The sequence below is a fragment of the Abramis brama genome, assembly GCF_963993115.1.
Source record: "Abramis brama genome assembly, chromosome: 7".
Taxonomy (NCBI): Eukaryota; Metazoa; Chordata; class Actinopteri; order Cypriniformes; family Leuciscidae; genus Abramis; species Abramis brama.
Window position 1 is genome coordinate 10,493,253 of NC_139969.1, and position 20,767 is coordinate 10,514,019.

At 36.7% G+C, this 20,767-nt stretch overlaps 1 protein-coding gene across 4 annotated transcripts; it reads right to left on the minus strand.

Annotated features, from left to right (window-relative positions):
• Nucleotides 1-5,857: 5,857 nt before the first annotated feature.
• On the minus strand, nt 5,858-20,548 carry LOC311086386 (integrin beta-1-like). 4 transcript variants are annotated; one of them, XR_014607055.1, is made up of 16 exons: nt 20,279-20,548; nt 19,626-19,692; nt 19,296-19,381; nt 18,979-19,183; nt 17,655-17,825; nt 17,385-17,575; nt 16,911-17,003; nt 16,320-16,415; nt 16,109-16,198; nt 15,254-15,394; nt 12,889-13,091; nt 12,572-12,798; nt 11,753-11,975; nt 11,443-11,675; nt 6,965-8,371; nt 5,858-6,435 (listed from the first exon to the last, which is right to left on the minus strand). XR_014607055.1 is itself a non-coding variant. In XM_084119260.1 (15 exons), exons 2-15 carry the CDS (start codon nt 19,690-19,692, stop codon nt 6,281-6,283), a joined length of 2,181 nt encoding a protein of 726 aa, XP_083975386.1. In that variant the 5' UTR covers nt 20,279-20,548; the 3' UTR covers nt 6,156-6,280. The 4 variants fall into 4 exon arrangements, 3 of the variants coding, with proteins under 3 accessions (XP_083975386.1, XP_083975388.1, XP_083975387.1); XM_084119260.1 differs by lacking the exon at nt 6,965-8,371 and having other exon boundaries at nt 6,156-6,435; XM_084119261.1 differs by lacking the exons at nt 5,858-6,435; nt 6,965-8,371 and adding an exon at nt 8,980-10,263.
• Nucleotides 20,549-20,767: the final 219 nt, after the last annotated feature.

The window sequence follows — 20,767 nt, forward strand, 5'->3', positions numbered from 1 at the left end:
TGTAAATGGGGTTCTCACCCTGGAGATCAACATAAAGAGATCATAATTAGATCAACCATGAATATATCTACACAATTGCCAGGTTAGGACACTTCACAGCAAAAATAGTAAACTTTGGTTGAAGAAAAAAAAAAAAAAAAAAAAAAAAAAAGGGTATAATAACACCAGCAAGCATAACAAAAGGAACACAATCAAACACAAACACTGTATTTGCAGTCATTTTGTATATGTAGCAATATAAAAAGTTTGTTTAGTATTGGAAATTTTTTGTATTGTGCTCTTTGAAGGAATAGTTCACCCAAAAATGAAAATATACTCATCCTCAGCAGAGGCGGACAGAGTACACAGCTTCATTACTTGAGTAAAAGTACAGATACCCATTGCTAAATTTTACTCAAGTACAAGTAAAAGTACTACAGTACTAAGACTTTCCCTCTCTGCCGTGCGTGCGCGCGCTATCGGTTTGGAGCACAGTCTCTGTCTCGCATGCGCGCTCGCTCTAGATTCCGGGAGATTTTAACTAATTTGCGCCATAACTAGTGGTCCATCCAGTAGTTAAGAGCCTGAATTGTTTATAGTAATTCTGAAATTTAGTGCACATGAGTGAAAAAAAATACAGCACAGAAGAATGTCTAATTTAGCGTGAGATTTCTTTGTTAAGCGTGAGAGCGTGAGATTGAGGCTGAATTCGTGACTGTCACGCCAGATGCGTGAGAGTTGGCAACCCTGAATCTAAAATGTGTTGGTCTGAAGTCGCTTCATTACTCATAGGTGTGGTTTGGGCGTAACGTGAAATAAACCAATCAGAGCGTCATCTCACATTTCCTTTAAGAGCAGGCGCGCTTGTTCCATGGCGGCTTGCTATTATAACGGCGGATTTGCCAGGCGCAGCCAGGAGCTTTTCACAGCCGAGGAGACCGACGTTCTCGTCAGGGCCGTAAAACACAGAGAAGTGACATTGGGGATGGAGAAACACACCCACCAAATTAACCTCAGTTAAACAGGCATATAATAATTTGGGCAAATGTGTAAGCTATATGCTTTTATAATAATCTATCTATCTATCTATCTATCTATCTATCTATCTATCTATCTATCGTAATAATGTATGATTTGCAAAAATGAAAACTGCTGCTGTGTGTAGATGAAAGAATCAAAGTGTATGTGCGTTGTGCACACGCTACATTGATTATGGCCAAGCATGCGCCCTTAAAATAGCATATGAATAACATGCGCAACGCGCCACTGACTTTAGACTAGGTTTTATCTGGTTAGTGGCGGAATTGTTTTCTAAACCTGCAAAATAGCATCAGGGAACGTTTGCGCCGGAACACGCCTCCTCTTTGCGCTGAACCGCCTGGGAAGCGCAAGTGTATTTTCTAGTTTACCGACGTGCGTCTGTGGAGGGAAAAGTCCACTGTGCACAGAATGATACATACGTCGGTGTGCAAAGTCAATTGCGCTGGGTGCAAGATAGGGCCCATTAACTTGTTCAGAAAATTGAAATAGTCTGGCGAGGTGGGGCCACAGGTTGGCACATTCCCAGGGTGGACCTGATGCATCTTCATCCCTTGTTTCGTCTCTTATCTAAATCTGACCATGAAGTTGACTTTGGCGGAAAGCTGAAGGTGATTGCTGATAGGCTGTCCCAATCAGTGGCGCCTGCACAATCCAATCACGTTTGAGAGGGAAACAACAAATTGAGGATTTCCGAGATTTTTCTTTTTTCCTTTTTTTTAAATTTTTTTTAGAAGTAACGGGTACTCACGGTTATGGATAGAAATGTAGTGGAGTAAAGAGTACAATATTTGCCTCTCAAATGTACTTGAGTAAAGTCATGAGTACTCCCCAAAAATGATACTCGAGTAAAGTACAGATCCCTCAAAATTGTACTTAAGTACTGTACTCAAGTAAATGTACTCTGTTACTGTCCGGCTCTGATCCTCAGTAATACAACACAATCTACAATTAATCCACGTTTGTAAGAAACAAATCAATCATTAAAGAGGAATTTCACTGTTGGCAAAATGGGCTTTCAATAAAACATGGCTGCCTACACAGTAGAAAGGCGAACAACTGAGATAGGTGCAACCAGAGAGAATGTTGCCATCCAAGGCCACTCCTAACAGTCTGCTATGGATACGGAGTCAAATAAAAAACTTTTAGTCATAAAGTCACGGTGTCGGCTTGTATCGTACATGTGTGCAAGAATTATTCAATAACTGTTCTGTCAGTAACTCTGTCGACCCGACTGTCCGTGGGCGGGATACAAAAATGCGGAAGTATAATATGTAGTTTTCACAATCTGTGGCATTTTGCATCAACCAGAGGACTTTTGCTGACAAATAAATGCGAATAATCATTGTTCATTTACATATACTACTGACATTGTAACAATAGAAAGCAGGTTGAAAATCAGCGAAGTCACACTGTAAGGCATTTTAACTTTAAACCAGACCACATCTGGTCAAAATACGAGTCCATAAACGATAATATTGCTTCCTCCAGTAAAAGAAAAATCAACCCCCTGATTTTTTTTATTAACTGTTTGAGCTCTCATGCTGACAGCACACACTCACTGCAAATTTCTTAAAATCTGTTCTGACGAAGATGAGTAAATCTTTATTTTTGGGTGAACTATTCCTTTAAGCATCAAAAGTTCACCCAAAAATGATTTTTCTATCATCATTTCTTTTTCGTTCCGAACCTGTAAGACTGTGAGTTCAAGGTTGTGTATTCCACAGATGAAAGTCATACAAATACAATCAGTAAATAACACACATTCACATTGTGGCAAAGGCATGTCCAAATAATTAGTGAATTAGATTAAATAACTGCAAATGATAATTTACAAGTCGTCCATATTATACACGAGTCTGAGGTTGTTGTTAAAGTGACCAAAAGAGGGAGAAAAAGCCCATGCAAGCAGCTGAGAAGAGTACAGACTCAGAGTGTGACGCCCTTATTTCCATAACTTGGATTCTGGAACTTATTAATGGGGCTCTTGTATATGGGGTTCTCTTGCTAGATTTGACAAGAAGAAAAGGTTTGGAGAGAGAAAGGCAGAAAGGAAAAACAAAACAAAACAAAATAGAATAGAATGAGAAAAACAGAACTGAAGAAAGAAAACAAGCAGCAGAAGAGCAGGCAGTTTTAACCAGTTCAGTGCCAATGTCATATAAAGCCTCTAATTTATACACACTTTTTAGCAAATAAAATGTCTTTTAGTATCATTCTAAAAATATCCACATTCAGATTGTGGTACAGATGCCTTTTTGCTGTAAAATCTTGAATTATTTTTGTAAAGTAAACATAAGAATAACTTATATTAGTAATATTTGAAGATGATCATTTAATGGACTGAAACACCAAACCGACAGTCTGGCAATCTCAGGCCATTTTTGAGCATCGGTTGACTTAGTTTTTTCGTTGTGTTCTGCACCGCTGGCTCTAATCGGATGCCGTCTGGGTTTTTTGGGCCGGTGTCGAACCGTTGGTGAGAGAGAGAGAACTCTGATTGGCTGAGAATATCAGCAAAAGTGAAGAAAGCAAGCAAAGAAGTAAAGACGGTACAGACTGCAGTCCTAATTTCAGTTCCCCTTTTGAAATGACGAATATCGACTATTGATACTGTTGATATAGACAGATATTTACTTACACGTTGGCACAGAACACACATGCTAGTTGAAAGTCGCCTGTAGTCCTTTTGGTGTGTTCAAGCGCAGCTTTTTGGTCGAGACACAGCCGGTGTCAGCTCACAAAGCTAAGCATACATGTGCGTGTGTAAAGCCATATATTTTTGACCAAATCAAAAAAGATGAAAAAGCAAAAATGTGAATATTTCAATATAACAATATATAACAATTCATTGCTAGTAAATTTGTTTTTATATACAAGTCTGATATTGAAGTTATTCATTCATACTTCTGAAGTGATATTACTTTTCTAGGCGGTTGAACATCTGGTTTGTGTTACTGACTATACTGACTTTTTGTTACATGAGACCTATAGTTAAACCAAAAGTTAAACAGTAACAGTTAGCCTACATATTTGAAATGTGCTTTCCTTTGGTTTTACATACTGAGAAATCATATTTTTGTGTTCCACTAAATCACTTGATTTTCACAGGGACATCAGGGAAGTAATGTAGCTTGAATCAAAGACATGTGAATCTGGTCAAAAAAAGATGACAGCCTAAATATGACGTGAAAAGGAGATTTATCCCCAGTGTTATCTTAGTGATGTTACAGCACAATCTAAAATACTATTCTCACTGGAAACGACGAAGACAAGTGCCTCATGTTGGTAATGAGAAGATCATGTTTCACTGCAAGAACACATGCACCATTCCCCTCGTCTGCTAATGCAGTCCTATACTCTCTCCTTCATACGTCCATGCACTTACACTATAATAAGACCACAACACATCAAGTAACAAGAAAAACATCCAGATTTATCAGCATGGAATTATAAAAATCCATGCATTAAGAACATATGATATAACCACGTGTGTTTAGGTATTATCTATCTGATTGAAATGTCAAAGATAAAGCACCTAAGATATGGTCTATCGCAAGTGTAGTTTTACCTGCACTCCCAGAAGACTGTCATCGCCCACAGGGGACCCGTCTGACCCTCCAGAGGGGCAACAATCCATCCGGCACCGTACATCCCTGTCACACACATTAACTTAATGAGCACTGACCATGACCAAGACTCTTGACCTCAAGAGTCATAAAGTCAAGACTTACCAGCTCTAGATCGAGAGATATCAACGGGTCTGTCCTGAATTTGACACATTTCAATGTTTCAGACGGCATAACTGTGTAACGCATCAAGGTGGTGTTTGGCAAACAAACGGCACAGTCGTCAGACATACTGTCTCTCTCTCCCTCTCTCTCTCTCGCCTTTGCCTTCCGCTCGACACGGCGATTAGACAATCTCCTCGGTTAAACGAAGACAACGCAACCCCGTTAAGCGACCATGCGTCAGAAGGCTGTAAGCAGACCCCGGCGAGAGTCCGAGACTGCCACAGGGTTAATTACTTTGCAATGGCAGCGAGACGCCTCCTGATTGGTCAGCGAGTGGCACCAATCACCTGTGGGAAGCTTCAGGCATATGATCTAAGTGGCAACATGAAGAGATGCTGTGGCATAACCAGAGCCATAGAGAGGGCATAACTAATTACTGCAAAAATACACTTAACCCCTTCCATTGTCTTCAGATCTTTTATGACAAGGTTTCGGTATTAAATAATACTTTAAAAACAACATAGTTTGTGTTAGCAGGTTATATGAACTTGACAAGATTATCAATACAAACACAACAACTGTGTTGTTTTCCATGTGTAGTCTGTTTTAGTCAAATTTGAATAACCATATGGCCTTTAAACGTTTTGTCATTAGTTTTGTGGCATTTAGTCCATATATGTTTGCTTTACCGAAGTTTATGCAATGTAAAGACCTGTTCACACTACCTATGGTAACACACATCCATGGCAGCGTTTCAGCGTACAATACATTTCTGTTTATTATAAGCACGTTGTGGTAAAGTCGATTAGTGATTTAGTGCGACTGTTAAAACTTTATAGTTATAATCATATAGTTATCATCCTTGGTGTGAACAGCCCCTTACACTGACAAAATGCACTTTTAGCAGATATATGCATTCACAATTTACTTGGGAAAGTTCTGCGAAAGTCTTTCTCTTGGGAAAGAAAAAAAATAAAAAATATTGATGACTCATCCTGCACTATAGATTTTTGTCCAATCACTTGCTCTCTAGAATGACAATGCGCCGCCCCCAAATACAACTAGCCACTGATTAGCATGGAGAAAAATAAGTCAAGAGTGTATTTAGTAAAACCCAACACTGTTTTATTGGCTTTATAGAAAGTATGTCAAAATAAGAAGTCATGTTGGATCTTGTGACTTCCTGTGAGATTATGGTATTTCTGAGCCAGAAGAATTTAATATTTACATATAAACATTTAAAAAAAATACTCAAGCAATAGGAAACTAGCTTATAAATCAGTTCTCAACTGGTAGGTTGTGACCCAAAAATGCATTTGATTGAGTAGTGGACAGAAGGAACAGAAACAATGCTAAATGCACACCGTAAAATGCAAAATAAATAAATGTATCAAATATTAAAAGGAAACATATCATTTGTTGTTGGCATCTGTGTGGGTATTCTGGTCCAAAGTCAAATGACCCAGACTTTGTTAAAGGAACACGCCAGCGTTTTTTGAAATAGGAGTTATTCACCGTCTCCCCTACATTTAGATAGGAGGGCAAACACATTTTTGTCTCAGTGCATGCATTGTCTTAATCTGGCAGCTCAGTTTCCAGATGAGCAGAAGCGCTAAACCAATCAGAACGATTCCTGCGACCACACCCGCTACGATGGGGATGATGTCAGGGCCAGAGGGACACTCTGTCAACACAGACACAAAGCATTATTGGACACAAGGTAAAACTTAGTTATCACTAACTATCAATTAAGAAATTAAGCCAACATGAAATGGAAGTTGCGATAGTCTTTTCTTCTTTATTATGACATATCTGAGTGAAACGGCTTCTAGAATGAGAAAAAAATGTAGTGCAGGATTTAATTTTGTCCATCAGGAATTGATTGGATCATTGTTGTTTGCTATATGATCTCATGTGTGTGACGGGGTGCTCTCGTGCCAATGCACGTCAGAGAAAAGACATTGCGAGGGGAAGGAAAAGCTTATGTTTTTGATTAATGATTACAAGGTAAAACAAATGGGTAAATCATTTATTATAAACACTGCAATATTCTGTAAAAATAATAATTGTCAATTGTGATTTCTTGGTGACTTTAAATAATGAAATCAATCAGGTTTAGATCAGTGGACACTCATATTTAATGTAATATTTGTATTTAATATTTTCAGAAAATATTTCATACTGGTACTTGGCAACATTTGTCCATCATTTACCTTTTTTATCAGCCACATGGACCTCAATCTTGTCATCATTATTGTTAGCGTAGGTGAAGAAGAACCAGCGTTCTTTGCAGAGATCGATGTGGTTCTGGTCGTTGGACTGAGGAAGATCATCCTTGTTGGTCACTACTTTAACCCTCTGGGCCCGGTTTCCCGATAACGCTCACTCTTAGCGCGCTAAGAGAGCTCGAAAGATATATCTTACCAAAGGTGTTTATGTTCCTAAGTGTGTTCCCCGAACCATACCTTAGGAAGCTGCTTAAGATATACCTTCTTACGTGCGACGTTACCCGGCGCTGTCTGTGGCGATGGTGCTAAATTGTTTGATATCGATGGCTCGAGAATCAATTATTCTCTCGTGCAGGGGCTGTTTATGTGAGAAAGCGGTGATCTTTATAAATGAAGCACTTCAGAAATAGTTGAAATTGCAATTTATTATGATTATTGGATATTTTAAAAAATATTCCAAACTATAATAGCCTATAATAGCCTAGCCTACATCTTTTAAAATTGTAACATATATTGCTGCCACAATAACCTTTTCAAAAATTTACGTGCCTTCTTCTCTTTCCCATTTTTGTCCGCTGAGGTGGAGCTGCGATGAAATATTGTTCTTGTAAATACTTTCCAGCATTTCAGTGATAAAAGTTTACATCTTGTGTACGGTGCTCGGCAGTGATCAAAAAGGATTTAAACCGTGAATTTGGAATCTCTTGTAAACTCAGAGATGTGGATTCAGACGGCAATTAAATTACCACACAACCTGTTTGTCAAAAAACAGAAGGTACTAATTTGGCCAGGGATTTTTACGCGGGTTGGGTGAGATGGATTCGGACGGCACTAAAATCACCGACTTACCCCTGTAAATGTTTAAAATACCGGACGAGCCCATGAGAAACAATATTAGCGTCCGAATAGGACTTAACTGACAGTAGCCTTCACTGGCCCTTAAAAGAGCGTTTTAATTCAATTAATAATATTGTATAATAATATAATTAAAAATCTAACAACAATCAGTGTAATGACAATTTTATTCTTTGCATGAAAACACTTGAGTTGAATTAGCCTAATTTAATACTCTCTGGGTGTATTAAAACTTCAGAATTATATTCATATAGACCTGCAACAGTGATAAGGTAAAGCTAAGAGTGGTCCAGACCAACCTTACGAAAGTGTGACTTACAAAAGATATACTTAGCGTACGAACGTTTCGGGAACCGTCCCATAAGGTTAAGAGAGAGGTTAAGGAAGAACTACTTAGAGATAAGAACGCGTTGGGAAACCGGGCCCTCGTTATCTTCGGGGTCTTTTTAACCTGCAATGACTTTTGCTCAAATTAAAAAAAAATTCTCTTTGTCCAAATGGTATGAAACTTTCTACGGCTCTCAACACTTTCTAGATCTACAAAAAAAAAAAAAAAGGAATGATATCTGTTATTATGTTAGCGTGAAAACAATAGTGACATTAGTTGTCTTAGGGGTCCCTGGAGACCCCATAATGTAAATATACAAAATTCATGATCAAAATCAGAAACAACGTAGAACACATAGACAGAAATAAACTGGCACACTTCCAACAATGCAAAAAACATCCACAATGTAAAATTATCATAAAATAGTCCAAAATATGGAACCACCACAAAAATAAATTTGGTAACACTGGCACATCGACAATGTGAACACTCTCACACACACACACACACACACACACACACACACACACACACACACACACACACACACACACACACACACACACACACACACACACACACACAGAGAGAGAGAGAGAGAGGGAGAGAGAAAGAGGCAAAAGTTACTGCTGTATTTGCTCATTTGTTATGCTGTTCAGTTCATTGCATTTTGATGTTCATGTCATGTATTTGTACTCAATATATAATATAACTGTACATATCTGTTCTGTTACAGTTAGTAACTGAAGTGTAGATTACATTTGTACAATTATATGAAAAAAAGAAGATTGTTTTGTTTTGTTTTATTGGTTTATTTAAGAGGGGACAGTGCAATTTAATAAAACACATGAACAAACATGGTTAAAAAAAAGCCAGAATTAGCCAAAAGGCTATTTTTCATCTGTAGTCCCCGGGCCAATATGTAAAAAAAGCATTAAAATTGAAAATAAATGATATAAATGAATAAATGATATTAGATTGAAATAAATGATACACTCTAAAAATTCAACTTTTATCTTTTTCAGGTTTGATTCTATTAATAATGTAACATTATTGAAAAAAAAAAAAAATTCAGTACAAAAAAAATGCTAAACTTTGCCATAAAAGTCATTTTTATTGTGATTTTATAATATTTAGATACGAATCCAATTGGAAAAACTTGTGAAAAGATATCTTTCAGTTAGTCAAATAGCAAATAGCATATTGTGGAGCTCTATAGCCATCTAGTGGCTAAAATGATCATTTTTTACTTTTAAAACTACATTTTACAAAATATGGGCAAAAATTTTACACTAAACCATGTAAAATTATCCATGTTATCCCCATGAATGAAAGTTAGAAATATTGGTCTTTTATAAAGTGAATTTTACATAAAATGCTGTTTTTTGTAAAAAGCCTATTTAAATAAATTTTTATTTATTTATTTATAGACATTTAAAATATATCTCAAATCCTCCAAAAACTGCACAAATGTTGAGTAAAAACATTAATAAACAGAGTAAAATTACATTTGTAAAAAAAAACAAAACAAATATTATTCTGTTACAAAATTAAATGTTATTGTCTGGGGTCCCTGACTGTAGGCACTCAACACAATCCCTTGGAGGAAAAACACACAGGAATGTATTTAGTGCTGCTAGCTAAGATTAAATCTGTTTGAGAGCATCAGTGAAATTAGAAGAAAAGTTATTCAGATAAAAAAAAAAAATGACTACAAGCAAGTAGTTCAACCCACGGGGTTAGCTATGTTAACTTAACCATTAGAAAGTGTTCTGCCAATAACTCACTTGTGTTCATTGCAAATTGCAGGTTGGGCACGTTTCACAGGTCGGACCCTCAAACTTTGAGTCCTTGGGACCAGTTAAGTTTAATTTAATTAAGTTTATTAAAAAAGCATTTTCTTGAATTTGCACGGGTTTTTATGGCAAAGTTGCACATCAGCCTCTTCATTGGACCCTAGTGCATCATCCTATAAATTGCAACCAAGTGGCAAGCCTTTGTGTTTAGATTTTTTCCCCCTCCAAACCAAGATGGCCAAGGGTCAGTCAGACATGCCAAGTTGCTCCAGAATATCCACCCATTCCTTCTATCCTAGGAGACTCTTGTAGGTAAAAAAAATATTGCAGCATCAAGCAATATCTAATGAGTCATATCACAGTAAAATTTTCCAAGTTTTGATTTTAGATTGAGAGAAAACTGTAGTGTAGTGGACGTCATGCATCAATTGCTATATTTCAGCTACAATTCATAATTATAATGTGAATATTGTTGTTGAAACTTAAAACTTAAAAACTTAATCTGCAATGACTTTTTTTTACTGTAAATAAATGTATTTGTATTATTAGAATGTAATTTTCATTGACATCGAAAAAGGTCATGTAATTACATAATGTATGACACTTGTAATGCATTACTTGTTAGATCAAAAAGTAATCTGATTTCGTAATGCATGTTACTTGTAATGCGTTTCCTTACTCATAACATCAAAAAGTAATCTGATTAGGTAATGCACATTACTTGTAGTTAATTACTTGTTAGATCAAAAAGTAATCTGATTAGGTAATGCATGTTACTTGTAACACATTACTTTACTTGTAACATCAAAAAAGTAATCTGAATGCGTTATGCATGTTACTTGTAATGCATTACCCCCAACACTGATCATTTCAGATGAGACTGAAAAAAAGTATCGCTAGGTTTTCTCAGAGGAGGCTATGATAGAAATGTGCATGTCCATCTTGAACATAATCAGAATTATCAGCTAATAAGGGTAAATCTCCATACTCTGGTGCACTGGAGGGAGCATCTGAGTGGTTTCCACAGTTGTACCTTGACAGGCTGTAGAAAAATCTAATGGAATCACGTCCTCATGTTCTGATATCATAGATACGCGAAGTGCAACTTGTATAAAGTTGTATGAAGCCTTTGCAATATTTTGCATTTATATTTTTTGTATACATTTTATAGTTTTCACATGATTTGATATATTGTATTGATTAGTTTGTTAAATTCACATACTTTATCTGTGTGATTATTGTCTTATATTTAATATAGTATATCTAAAGTTTAAACCATAACCGCATGCTGTCCACTCAAGTGGACATCTGAAGATCTCTTTGAAAAATTTGTAAAAAAAAATAAAATAAAAATCAATTCTTGTTTTTCATGCCCTAAAAGCAATATAAACACATAGGAAAAAAATCCTGACTGAGGTTATCATAATTCATGCACGAAAGGGTTAAATTAAGGCCTACTGGCACTCATTTCATCCAGCACGTACCAAGTTCCTCGGCCACGTGGACCTCAATGGTGCTGTCGTTCTTGGTAGCGTAGGAGAAGAAGAACCAGCAGTCATTAGCATTGCGCTCTTTGCAGTGATTGATGTAGGGCTGGTCGTGGGGCTGAGGAAGATCATTCTTCATCTTTACTACTTTAAGTTGGAAGTACATGCATTCTTTCTCACACGTGTCTTTCTTGTCACCAGTAGCAAATGCTCGGCACTGGACGCAATCCCTGTGAGGAAAAACACAGGCGATTATATTTAGTGCTGCTAGCTGCTTGTTTGAGCAAGTGTTCTGTTAATTACTTACTTGTGCTCAGTACAAACTCCAGGGCAAGTTGGGCAGATTTCACAGGTCTGACCCTGAAACTTTGAGTCTGTACATTTACACACGCCACACTCACAGATGCCCCGGCCGTTACAGATCTTTTTATTACTTGCCAGACAGGTGGAGGTGTCCAGAGAACAGTCGCACGCACTACCGGTGTAGTCAGCGTCACAAATACATATTCCGCATTCACATTGTCCATGACCTGTGGGGGAAAGAATGCTTTGGTGATAAATCCGTCTTAACCGTGCAATAGCATTTTTGTCTTGTTTTCCAGTACAAAATTCCATTACTTGAGAACGAAATGACTTACGAAGTCTTGTTTTCTGAAAAATATATCAAAATTAAGTTTAAAACAAGAAAAATATCTGTCAATGGGAAAAGAAAAATAATCTTGTTTTTCCTGTGAATTTCTATACATTTTCACACAAAACTCAATATCTAAAGTCATTTTGCATATCCAGTTAATGTATCTTGATTTAAGAATTAATAGATATTTATACTGGAAAACAACACAAGAATACTAAGAAAATATTTATTTGCAGTGTTCAAGCAAATGCAGCAGCTTTTTAACCCAATAAAGTCAACATGAAATCAAAATGGTTGCTATTTACTAAGAAAAAAAAAATGCTAGAGAATTTTTTTTTCCTAATTATATACAGTGTTTTCTGTAAATAAAATGGGATGCAAATGCAATTTCATGTTGATTTTAACTGTTCTATATTTTTAATTTTGGAGAAGTGAACATTAAACATTAAAATTTGTATAAGATAAATTGAAAAATCCTTAAAAGAGACGTACCTCCACAGAGCTTGTTGTTGGATCGGTCGCAGTTGAAGTTGTCGCACTCGCAGAACCTTCCGCTGTATCTCTCCACTGGGTTGTCTCTTTTCTTACACTCGCACGTTCCACAGACACATTCTCCATTGTTGCTGCAGACGTCTGTCTTGCTATCTTTACGACAATATGCATCCAAATCGTCATTTTGGCTGCACTCACATAATCTGCCTAATCGGCCATCATTACACCTGATATGATAAAGAAAACATTGAATCAGAATGATTGTCATACTTAGTTGTCTGCATTTGCATATGAGAGAGAGTGACAGCTTCTCAAACCTGCATACTCCACACTCCAGGGTACCGTTGCCGAAGTGACATGATGGGCTGTTTGGGATTCCATCTTTGTGACACTCACATTCACAGATGAAGTTGAGGACGACCTCCACCTCCTCGTTGGAGTCCAGCGGTTTGATCTTTATCGTCTCTGACTTACCATCAGATGGACAACCTTTAGCCATGATTTCTATATCAAACTTCACCTATGAGGCACAACACATTGTTTTATGTTCCAGGTGGCATATCATTTAAAATTTTTCATATTCTAAAGTAAAAACCTGTTAACTGGTTAGTTGCAAGTTACCTTACTATATATGGAGACATTTTTTTTTATAGTTTAACATCACATTATATGTAATTTTACAGTGAAATACTGTCAAATTTATGTTTTTACAAGTAAAAACTATGAATCACCATATAATTGACAATGAAAAACAGTTAAAGGACATTTCCAGAAGTCCCTCCACGACACATCACATATGATTATATTTTATATAAATAATTTTTTTCTTGCCATTTTAGTTATCAGGAACATACATTTGGTTTTTTTTTATGGAGGACCAAACCTGCAGAAATTAAAAATAAATAAATAAACATAAATAAATAGATAACTGGCTTGATAAAACAAATGTAATTCATTTGAATTAAATTAATTAACTTTTCCCTTCATTTATTATTTTCTGTATTTATTTTTATACTTTTTAAAGGATTAGTTCACCCCAAAATGAAAATGTCCTAATAATTTACTCACCCCAATGCCATCCAAGATATCCATGTCTTTCTTTCCTCAGTGGGAGAGAAATTATGTTTTTTGAGGAAAACATTTCTGGATTTTTCTTCTAACAATGGACTTCATTGGTTACCATCGTTCAAAAGTCCAAATCAAAGCAGTTTCAAAAGTCTTTGAAGTGTTTAAACGGGCTGTACGCGATCACAGCTGAAGAAAAACAACGCGATCAACAAACGGACAGGGAACTACATCATCACGTTGAAAGGGCACGCCGGCGCCGGCAGAAGTACCGCCGCACTGTTTACAATGCGATCATACGTAGGAGGATAGTTCAAATAGTATTGTTTGCTATTATATATATAGTAATAGTATTCAGTGAATATGAATATGAATATGAATAGTAACGTTATATGAATAACATTCTGATGAAAATGAATAGTAGTTCAAATAGTATTACCGGCGCCGGCGTGACCTTTCAACGTGATGACGTAGTTCCCTGTCCGTTTGTTGATCAGCTCAATCTGAACTACTGAAGGTAAAAAGTCTATAAATTATAATTTTGTTTTGAAAATAACCTATCGTTTCGCTAGATAACAACGTCTTCTTCAGCTGTGAACGCGTACAGCCCGTTTAAACACTTCAAAGACTTTTGAAACTGCATTGATTTGGACTTAAAAACTATGGTAACCAATGAAGTCCATTGTTAGAAGAAAAATCCAGAAATGTTTTCCTCAAAAAACATAATTTCTCTCCCACTGAGGAAAGAAAGACATGGATATCTTGGATGGCATTGGGGTGAGTAAATTATTAGTAAATTTTAATTTTGGGGTGAACTAATCCTTTAACTATTATTTATTTATGTGTTAATTTTTTTATTTTATTTATTCATTCCCACATGTATTTATTTCCATATTTCTTTATTTATACATTTATTTATCTCTGCTTTTTCATGTGCAACATGGAAATGAGGGAGGCGGTCCATGCGTAGCTCCAGTGTATTATTGGTTGAGAGCTCACGTATAGAAGTGTCAGATCTAACTAAGCGATAGAGATCTGAGTTTGCTACAAGACGTGGCAGATCAGCTGGAAAGTTATTTATCTTCACCGATTTTCATTATGTTGAATTCTTTCATATAGTGAACTTTAGGATGCAGTATTTCAGCCACAAAACCAGCATATAAATCATACACCATCAGATTATCCACACTGAAATAGTGCAACATAGAGACTGCTTTTGCATTGTTTTGAACAGAATGGAAAACAAAAATAGCTAGTTGGAACTAGTTTTTATTTTATTATTTTTGGACTCCTGTTTCCCACACATTGACCTCCACTCCCAGTCTTTCCTTTCGCAATTTCATTGGGTATTGCAGTAGCTCCTCTGCTTGTCAGAGAAAGTCAGGTTGGCTATATTTTAAATCAGAAGAAATTCATCCTAGCATCTGCGACTACTCAAATTGGAACATGTCTTAGAAATATGCAGACTAGGAGAGCATTGGTGAATGGGAATGATCTAGAAGTTTGCTGCCATTTGGAAAGAGCAACAAGCTTCTGTCTTGAGCTACAGTTAGCACAGTTAGTTCCTTTACATGCACGGACAAGTTCAGATGGCTTTTATTGCGTTCACTCTCTCACCTCATCCCCAATGGAGATGTTGGAGCATGTGCGCCCACTTTCTCCTTTTCTGCTCACTCCATTCTTGCAGTGGGAGACGTAGGAGATGGACACACCAGCAGGTAGCCTGGTGTTCTCCAGAATGACCTCTGCAGACAAGGACTGATAGAGAGAATTAAACACAGAGAGTATATTAGTGCTGGGAAAATGAAATATTCATTCAAATCCTACATTTATAGGGATAGTTCACTCTGTTCATTTCTGTTTACTCAGCCTCATCATCGTTCTAAACCTGTATGAATGTCTTCTGTGGGATAGGTTAGGGTGAGACATTTTGAAATTCAATGTTTTTCACAGAGGAAAGAAAGTCATGCGGGTTTATGAGTGACATGAGTCTAAAATAAGCAATTAAAGCTTTCTTTTTGGGGTCAACTATTACTTTTTCATAACTTTTACTATTTTTCTCTCGGGCCGGTTGCATAAACATAACCATTATGTTAAGACAGTGTCTTAACTTTTAATCAGTGGCAGTCAGTCTTACTTTTTGGCATCAAATTAGACCAATCTATGTTTTTATGTGTTTTAACTGATTTAAAAAAGCTATGAAGAGTCTTAAAGAAAATCATTTGATGTCTAACTTGTAAGACTAGTCTTAGCGGTTTATGCACCAAGCCAGTGGGTCGCACTTTAAGAACTATGAATTATGAACAACCTTAAAACATTGGAACTGGCTGTAAAGTGAATTCCTTTGTACGCAAGTGAAAAATAACAGCGGTTTTAGTTTCTTTTCTTTTGAACCGTAAAAGGAACTAGAGCTTACCACAGCCAACCATTACTTCACATTTGATAAACATCTTATGCATAACTTGAACTCACATTATAGGAATCAATGATGAGCTGGATGACATTGGAAGAGGAGGTAGATAGTGTCCCCACTGTAGATTTAGGGATTAGAGCAGAGAGCTCCTATTGTGCACACACATATACAACGTGAATCAACACAGACTATAATCTGAGTTAAAATTGATGCTTAAATCATGAGATGATGTTGCAATCAGGAGAAGATATATTACATGCATGCACAGACCTCATAAAGAGCCCGGAATTGCTCTGTCACAGCAAAGATGGTCTGAATGTTGTTGTCACTCAGTGTGTCTACTAGCTGAGAGATGGTGGGGTAGTCCTGAAAAAAATAACTCAAATGAAAGACATACTCTGATTTTTCCAGTTGTCTGCCTGCCTGTCTATCTGTCTATCTACTGTATCTGTAAAACTCACACTTACAAAGTAGTTGCTCATGGTGTACATATTATTGGAAAGATGGCATTTCCCATCATTAATTTTATGAACAGCAGCTATGGTAATTATTTCCCATCTGCTTTTCTGTTGTATAGTGCATGCTAGTCCCGAGGTAAATAGAGTTTGTCAGCTCCAGTTTGTATCCAGCCTCTCATGGAAACTTCAGATGCCCCAACACCCGTGCAGAGACGACTCGACGCCTGTGAAGAGACGACTCAACGCTGGCGATATGTTATCCCCTAAATTAATACATGATTAACTAACTGTATTTTTCTATGTACATATCTGAAATGCACTTTCTGTAAAGCTGCTTTGAAACAATTTGTATTATGAAAAGCGCTATACAAATAAATTTGAATTGAATTGAATTTGGACGAACAATGCCACCCAGTTTTCCATCTCCAGCAAAATGGAATCCAGCATCCGTGGAAAACACGAGGAGACGAGTGACATTCCTCCAGCCAATCTCTTTCTGAGGAACAATCAAAACAAAGCAGACAGAACTCAGCTTCAAATGGTCAGGTTTTGTCCAAACATGTTCAGTAGCTAATGTTCAGTAGCATGCTGCTCCCTATGACTCAATAAGAATGATTAATGAGAGTGTGTCAATCACACGTTGACTACATGGTGATGAAGTAATTTTGTGTATACATAATCTGAAAATTTGTATTCAACTACAGGATTTCTAAACTAGTAGCATTTACCATCTGAAAAATACTATTTTATTGGAACAAAAAGAAAGTAGTTGTTTTGCAACCATTCACAGGGCGCGTACAACACTGCATGTGCTAACATGTACCGGAGACTTTGCCCGTAGTTCTGTGGCATTTATGTAATGTTGAACTCGACCCACCGTGCAGACAGCAGCTTGCATGATTGCATCAAATCCTGCCTCCGGAGAGTCCAGGTTTCCAGAGGTTTTCTGTTTGCTGACTTCTTGGGTGAACAATGTGCTGTCGTTGGTCAAACTCAGGACGTTTTTGTAGCTGAAGGGTGCTGTGCAGTCGTTTGGAAAACATGGGTTCTCCAAGAATGAACCAAAACCTGCAAGCAAGAGTTTGCAGATCATTTAACGGTTTTAATACCGCAAAGGCGTGAATGTGAGCATGTGTGTCCTCCTAACCGATCCGCAGGTCTTTAGTGATGTACCGCATCTCCTTGGCAAGGTCGGCTCCCAGATTCTTGACATTCTCAAGATTAGTTCGCATAGAGTCACTGAGGTCCATCAGGAAGTACAGATCGATGGGATAATCCTTTGCCCTCTTGAACGTGAGAGTAAACTTCTGCAGTTCATCTGTTGAGTGACAAAGACGAGAGAGAAAAAGAAATATCTATGTTACTCACAGTCACATGCCAATTCTCCTGTGAGCTTGAATAATCTTGATAAAAACGTTTTACTTTCTTTCCTGAAAAAAATATATACAATGTTGAAATATGCTATGATGAATGCTATGAAAAATTTGCTAAACTTTTTAGGTAAACTGAGAATCCTATTACTATGTTTACTTAATTAATAAAGGAGTTGTTAGCGGTACTGGTATTTGGTGCTGGGGGAAATGGAAAAAATCTTTAATATTTGGTTGGATTTCGAGCCAGTCTCACTGGTGTTGGGTATACCTAATGGACGCATTGTTTCATCTGCTAATAAGAAATTGTATAATATTCTATCCTTCGCTGCCAGAAAAAATATTTTACTTAATTGGATCAGTGATAAGTCTCCATCTCTTAAAGGTTTGTGTAAGGTTATTTTTGTGGAGTGTCTTACCTATGTATTACATCAAAAAACAAGCCAGTTTTATAAAGTCTGGACCCCATATCTGGACTATTTGAAAACTCATCTTCGCCCTATTATATTACAAGGAATAATGTAATTTGTATAACTCTCTAGACATTGAACCTTTGTCCTCTTCTGCATCTTTTTGAAATATGTTATTGTTTTGTTTTTATTTCTCTAATCTGTTTTACTATGGTGTAGTTCTGTTTTATATGCAAATCTGAGCTATTGGTGGTCCTTTATTTTTTATTTTATTTTTTTTGTTAAAAATTAATAAAGGAGTTGTTCACTTATTAGTAAAATAAAAATAAAAAATTAAAGCCTGTCATCATATACCCTCATGTTGTGATTACGAGCCCGTGTTCAAGTGTTGTCGGAAAGAACATGAATCATGGAGGACACCAGGTTTATTCTTATTCTTAATGGGAAAATCATATTAAAACCTAAATTATATTTTGCTATTCAATGATCATGAAAGGGCGTTCATATCCAATTTTTAACTAGGAAACTATTTACAATAATTACGATAATTCAGATAGCACATGAGGGCAGCATACATTTTTAGCCTGTTTCTTTTACAACGCAGACGTAGGCTAAATGTAAATTTGACTGAACTTGTCCTGATTCATATTTCACAACACATCCGTTTTGGTTCACAGGTGGGGTCCAGTACCTGATCGGAGGTTCAGGGTGAATATCTGTGGCTGAATCTGGACGAACTCTTCAGGCCTCAGATTCTCTCCTCCCTCATTTTTACGGTTTGTGACAGGTTTGTTCTTGTCGATGGTGACCGTTCCTCGAGGGTTTTCTATGCCGAGTGGAGTGCAACCAGCCTTTTGCAGAGACTCCTTTTCATCACAGCGTGAAGGTTTGAAATCCTGCAAGCAGAGACTTGCTAAGTTCACATGTTCTGGTAAGACTCGGATAATCTTCCAGAGTCAGACGAGAAGTTGACAATGACAATCAAATGTTGTAGACAAAATAACTTACTGGATCTTTGCACCACACACACTGTGGCCCGGTCTGAATACACTCTCCACATGTTTTGGCATTTGCAGAAATGCATGCATTGCTGTCTGAGCGCAAAACACATACACAACAACTTTAGAAGACAAGCTCTAACATTACAATGTTATGTGAGATTATTAAATAATAGTTTTCCAGCAACTAAAGAAAAGCTAACAAGAAGCTCTTTTGAAGAATAACTTGAGAAAGTAGCCTCAAAATTACTATGAGATAAACCCATAAACCTAAACATTAAAAGAATGTCCCCCGAGGCTACAGAAAGTAGCTGTTGTTGGTGATAAATGACTTCCTTACCTGTTTTTGCTCTGACATGAGAGACAAATCCTAGTAGAGCTGATATTAACAGCACTCTCATATCCATCTAAATGCAGAAGAACCTCATAAATTACGCAGAAACACATCAGGAAGAGAGAGATAATCACTTATACAAATACACAAAATCCTTGTTTGACACTCTTTGGCAAACTGTAGCCTACTGTGAATGACTGATCAATATATTTTGTTAAATACATTTTTTGATTAAGAAATACCATTCTTTGCACCAAAAAGTAAGTTTCCGTTAAAAAAAAGGAGTCTCTGACTCAGAACAATGAAAGAGACAGTTAATCATTGACTTAGATAACGAAGATATTGAGAAAGAAAAGGCAGCCCCAAGAAACAGGCTCTTACTTGTCTGTTAATCCGAGTAATATCAAAGTTCCTTTAAGACTATTGTTATTCTATAGTCTTTGGTAATGTACAAATACATATATTTATATATAATATAAACATGTATATGCAAATACACTAAAAGATTGATCCCTGATTTACATTGTAGTAGTTTGCCAAACATATTCAAAAAAATTACATGCATATTCTGTGACTAGTAAAATGTCATGAGATTTTTTATGGGCATTTTATAATAAGTGGAAATAAATAAGTGGAAAAATAAAAGCTTAGTTACTTACCTTAACGCATGCCCCTGGCTCTTTCAAGAGATGTGTGTTTATGACGTAAATGTTTATATGATCAACTTTTCCTGATGTCTTGAGTTACACTCCAGGTTACTGTAGTCCTGTAAGCATTTGAAGAATGTGTTTCTTCACACAAAACAAAATCGAAACGGTTTGTACTTGAGTGTGTGTGAGGTGTGTGAGCAGGTCTTTTTCAGTAGTTCAGACTGCAACAGTGCAGCAGAAGCTCAGTCTCACACCTTACAAACACAGGAAATACAAACTGAGGGTTGTGTGGTTTGGGCTGGACATGTGAAGAGTGAGGCTCCTCCTCCAGAACAGACTCACATTAGAAAAAAAGATGTGACTTGCATCAAACTAATTATAACAATATATTAACGTGTTCATATAATTTAAAGGGCACCTATTATGCAAAATTCACTTTTACATGGTGTTTGAACATGTGTGTTGGCACTTTGTGTACACAACAATACAATAAAAATC

What these genes read in the sequence shown, in the direction of transcription:
- LOC311086386 (XM_084119260.1), bottom strand. Translation starts at nt 19,692, where the DNA reads ATGGATATGAGAGTGCTGTTAATATCAGCTCTACTAGGATTTGTCTCT. An exon ending in TGCAAGCTGCTGTCTGCACG is followed by an intron (nt 17,004 to 17,384) that starts GTGGGTCGAGTT and finishes ATTGTTCCTCAG; the next exon opens with AAAGAGATTGGCTGGAGGAA. An exon ending in ATGGAAAACTGGGTGGCATT is followed by an intron (nt 16,416 to 16,910) that starts GTTCGTCCAAAT and finishes TATTTTTTTCAG; the next exon opens with GACTACCCCACCATCTCTCA.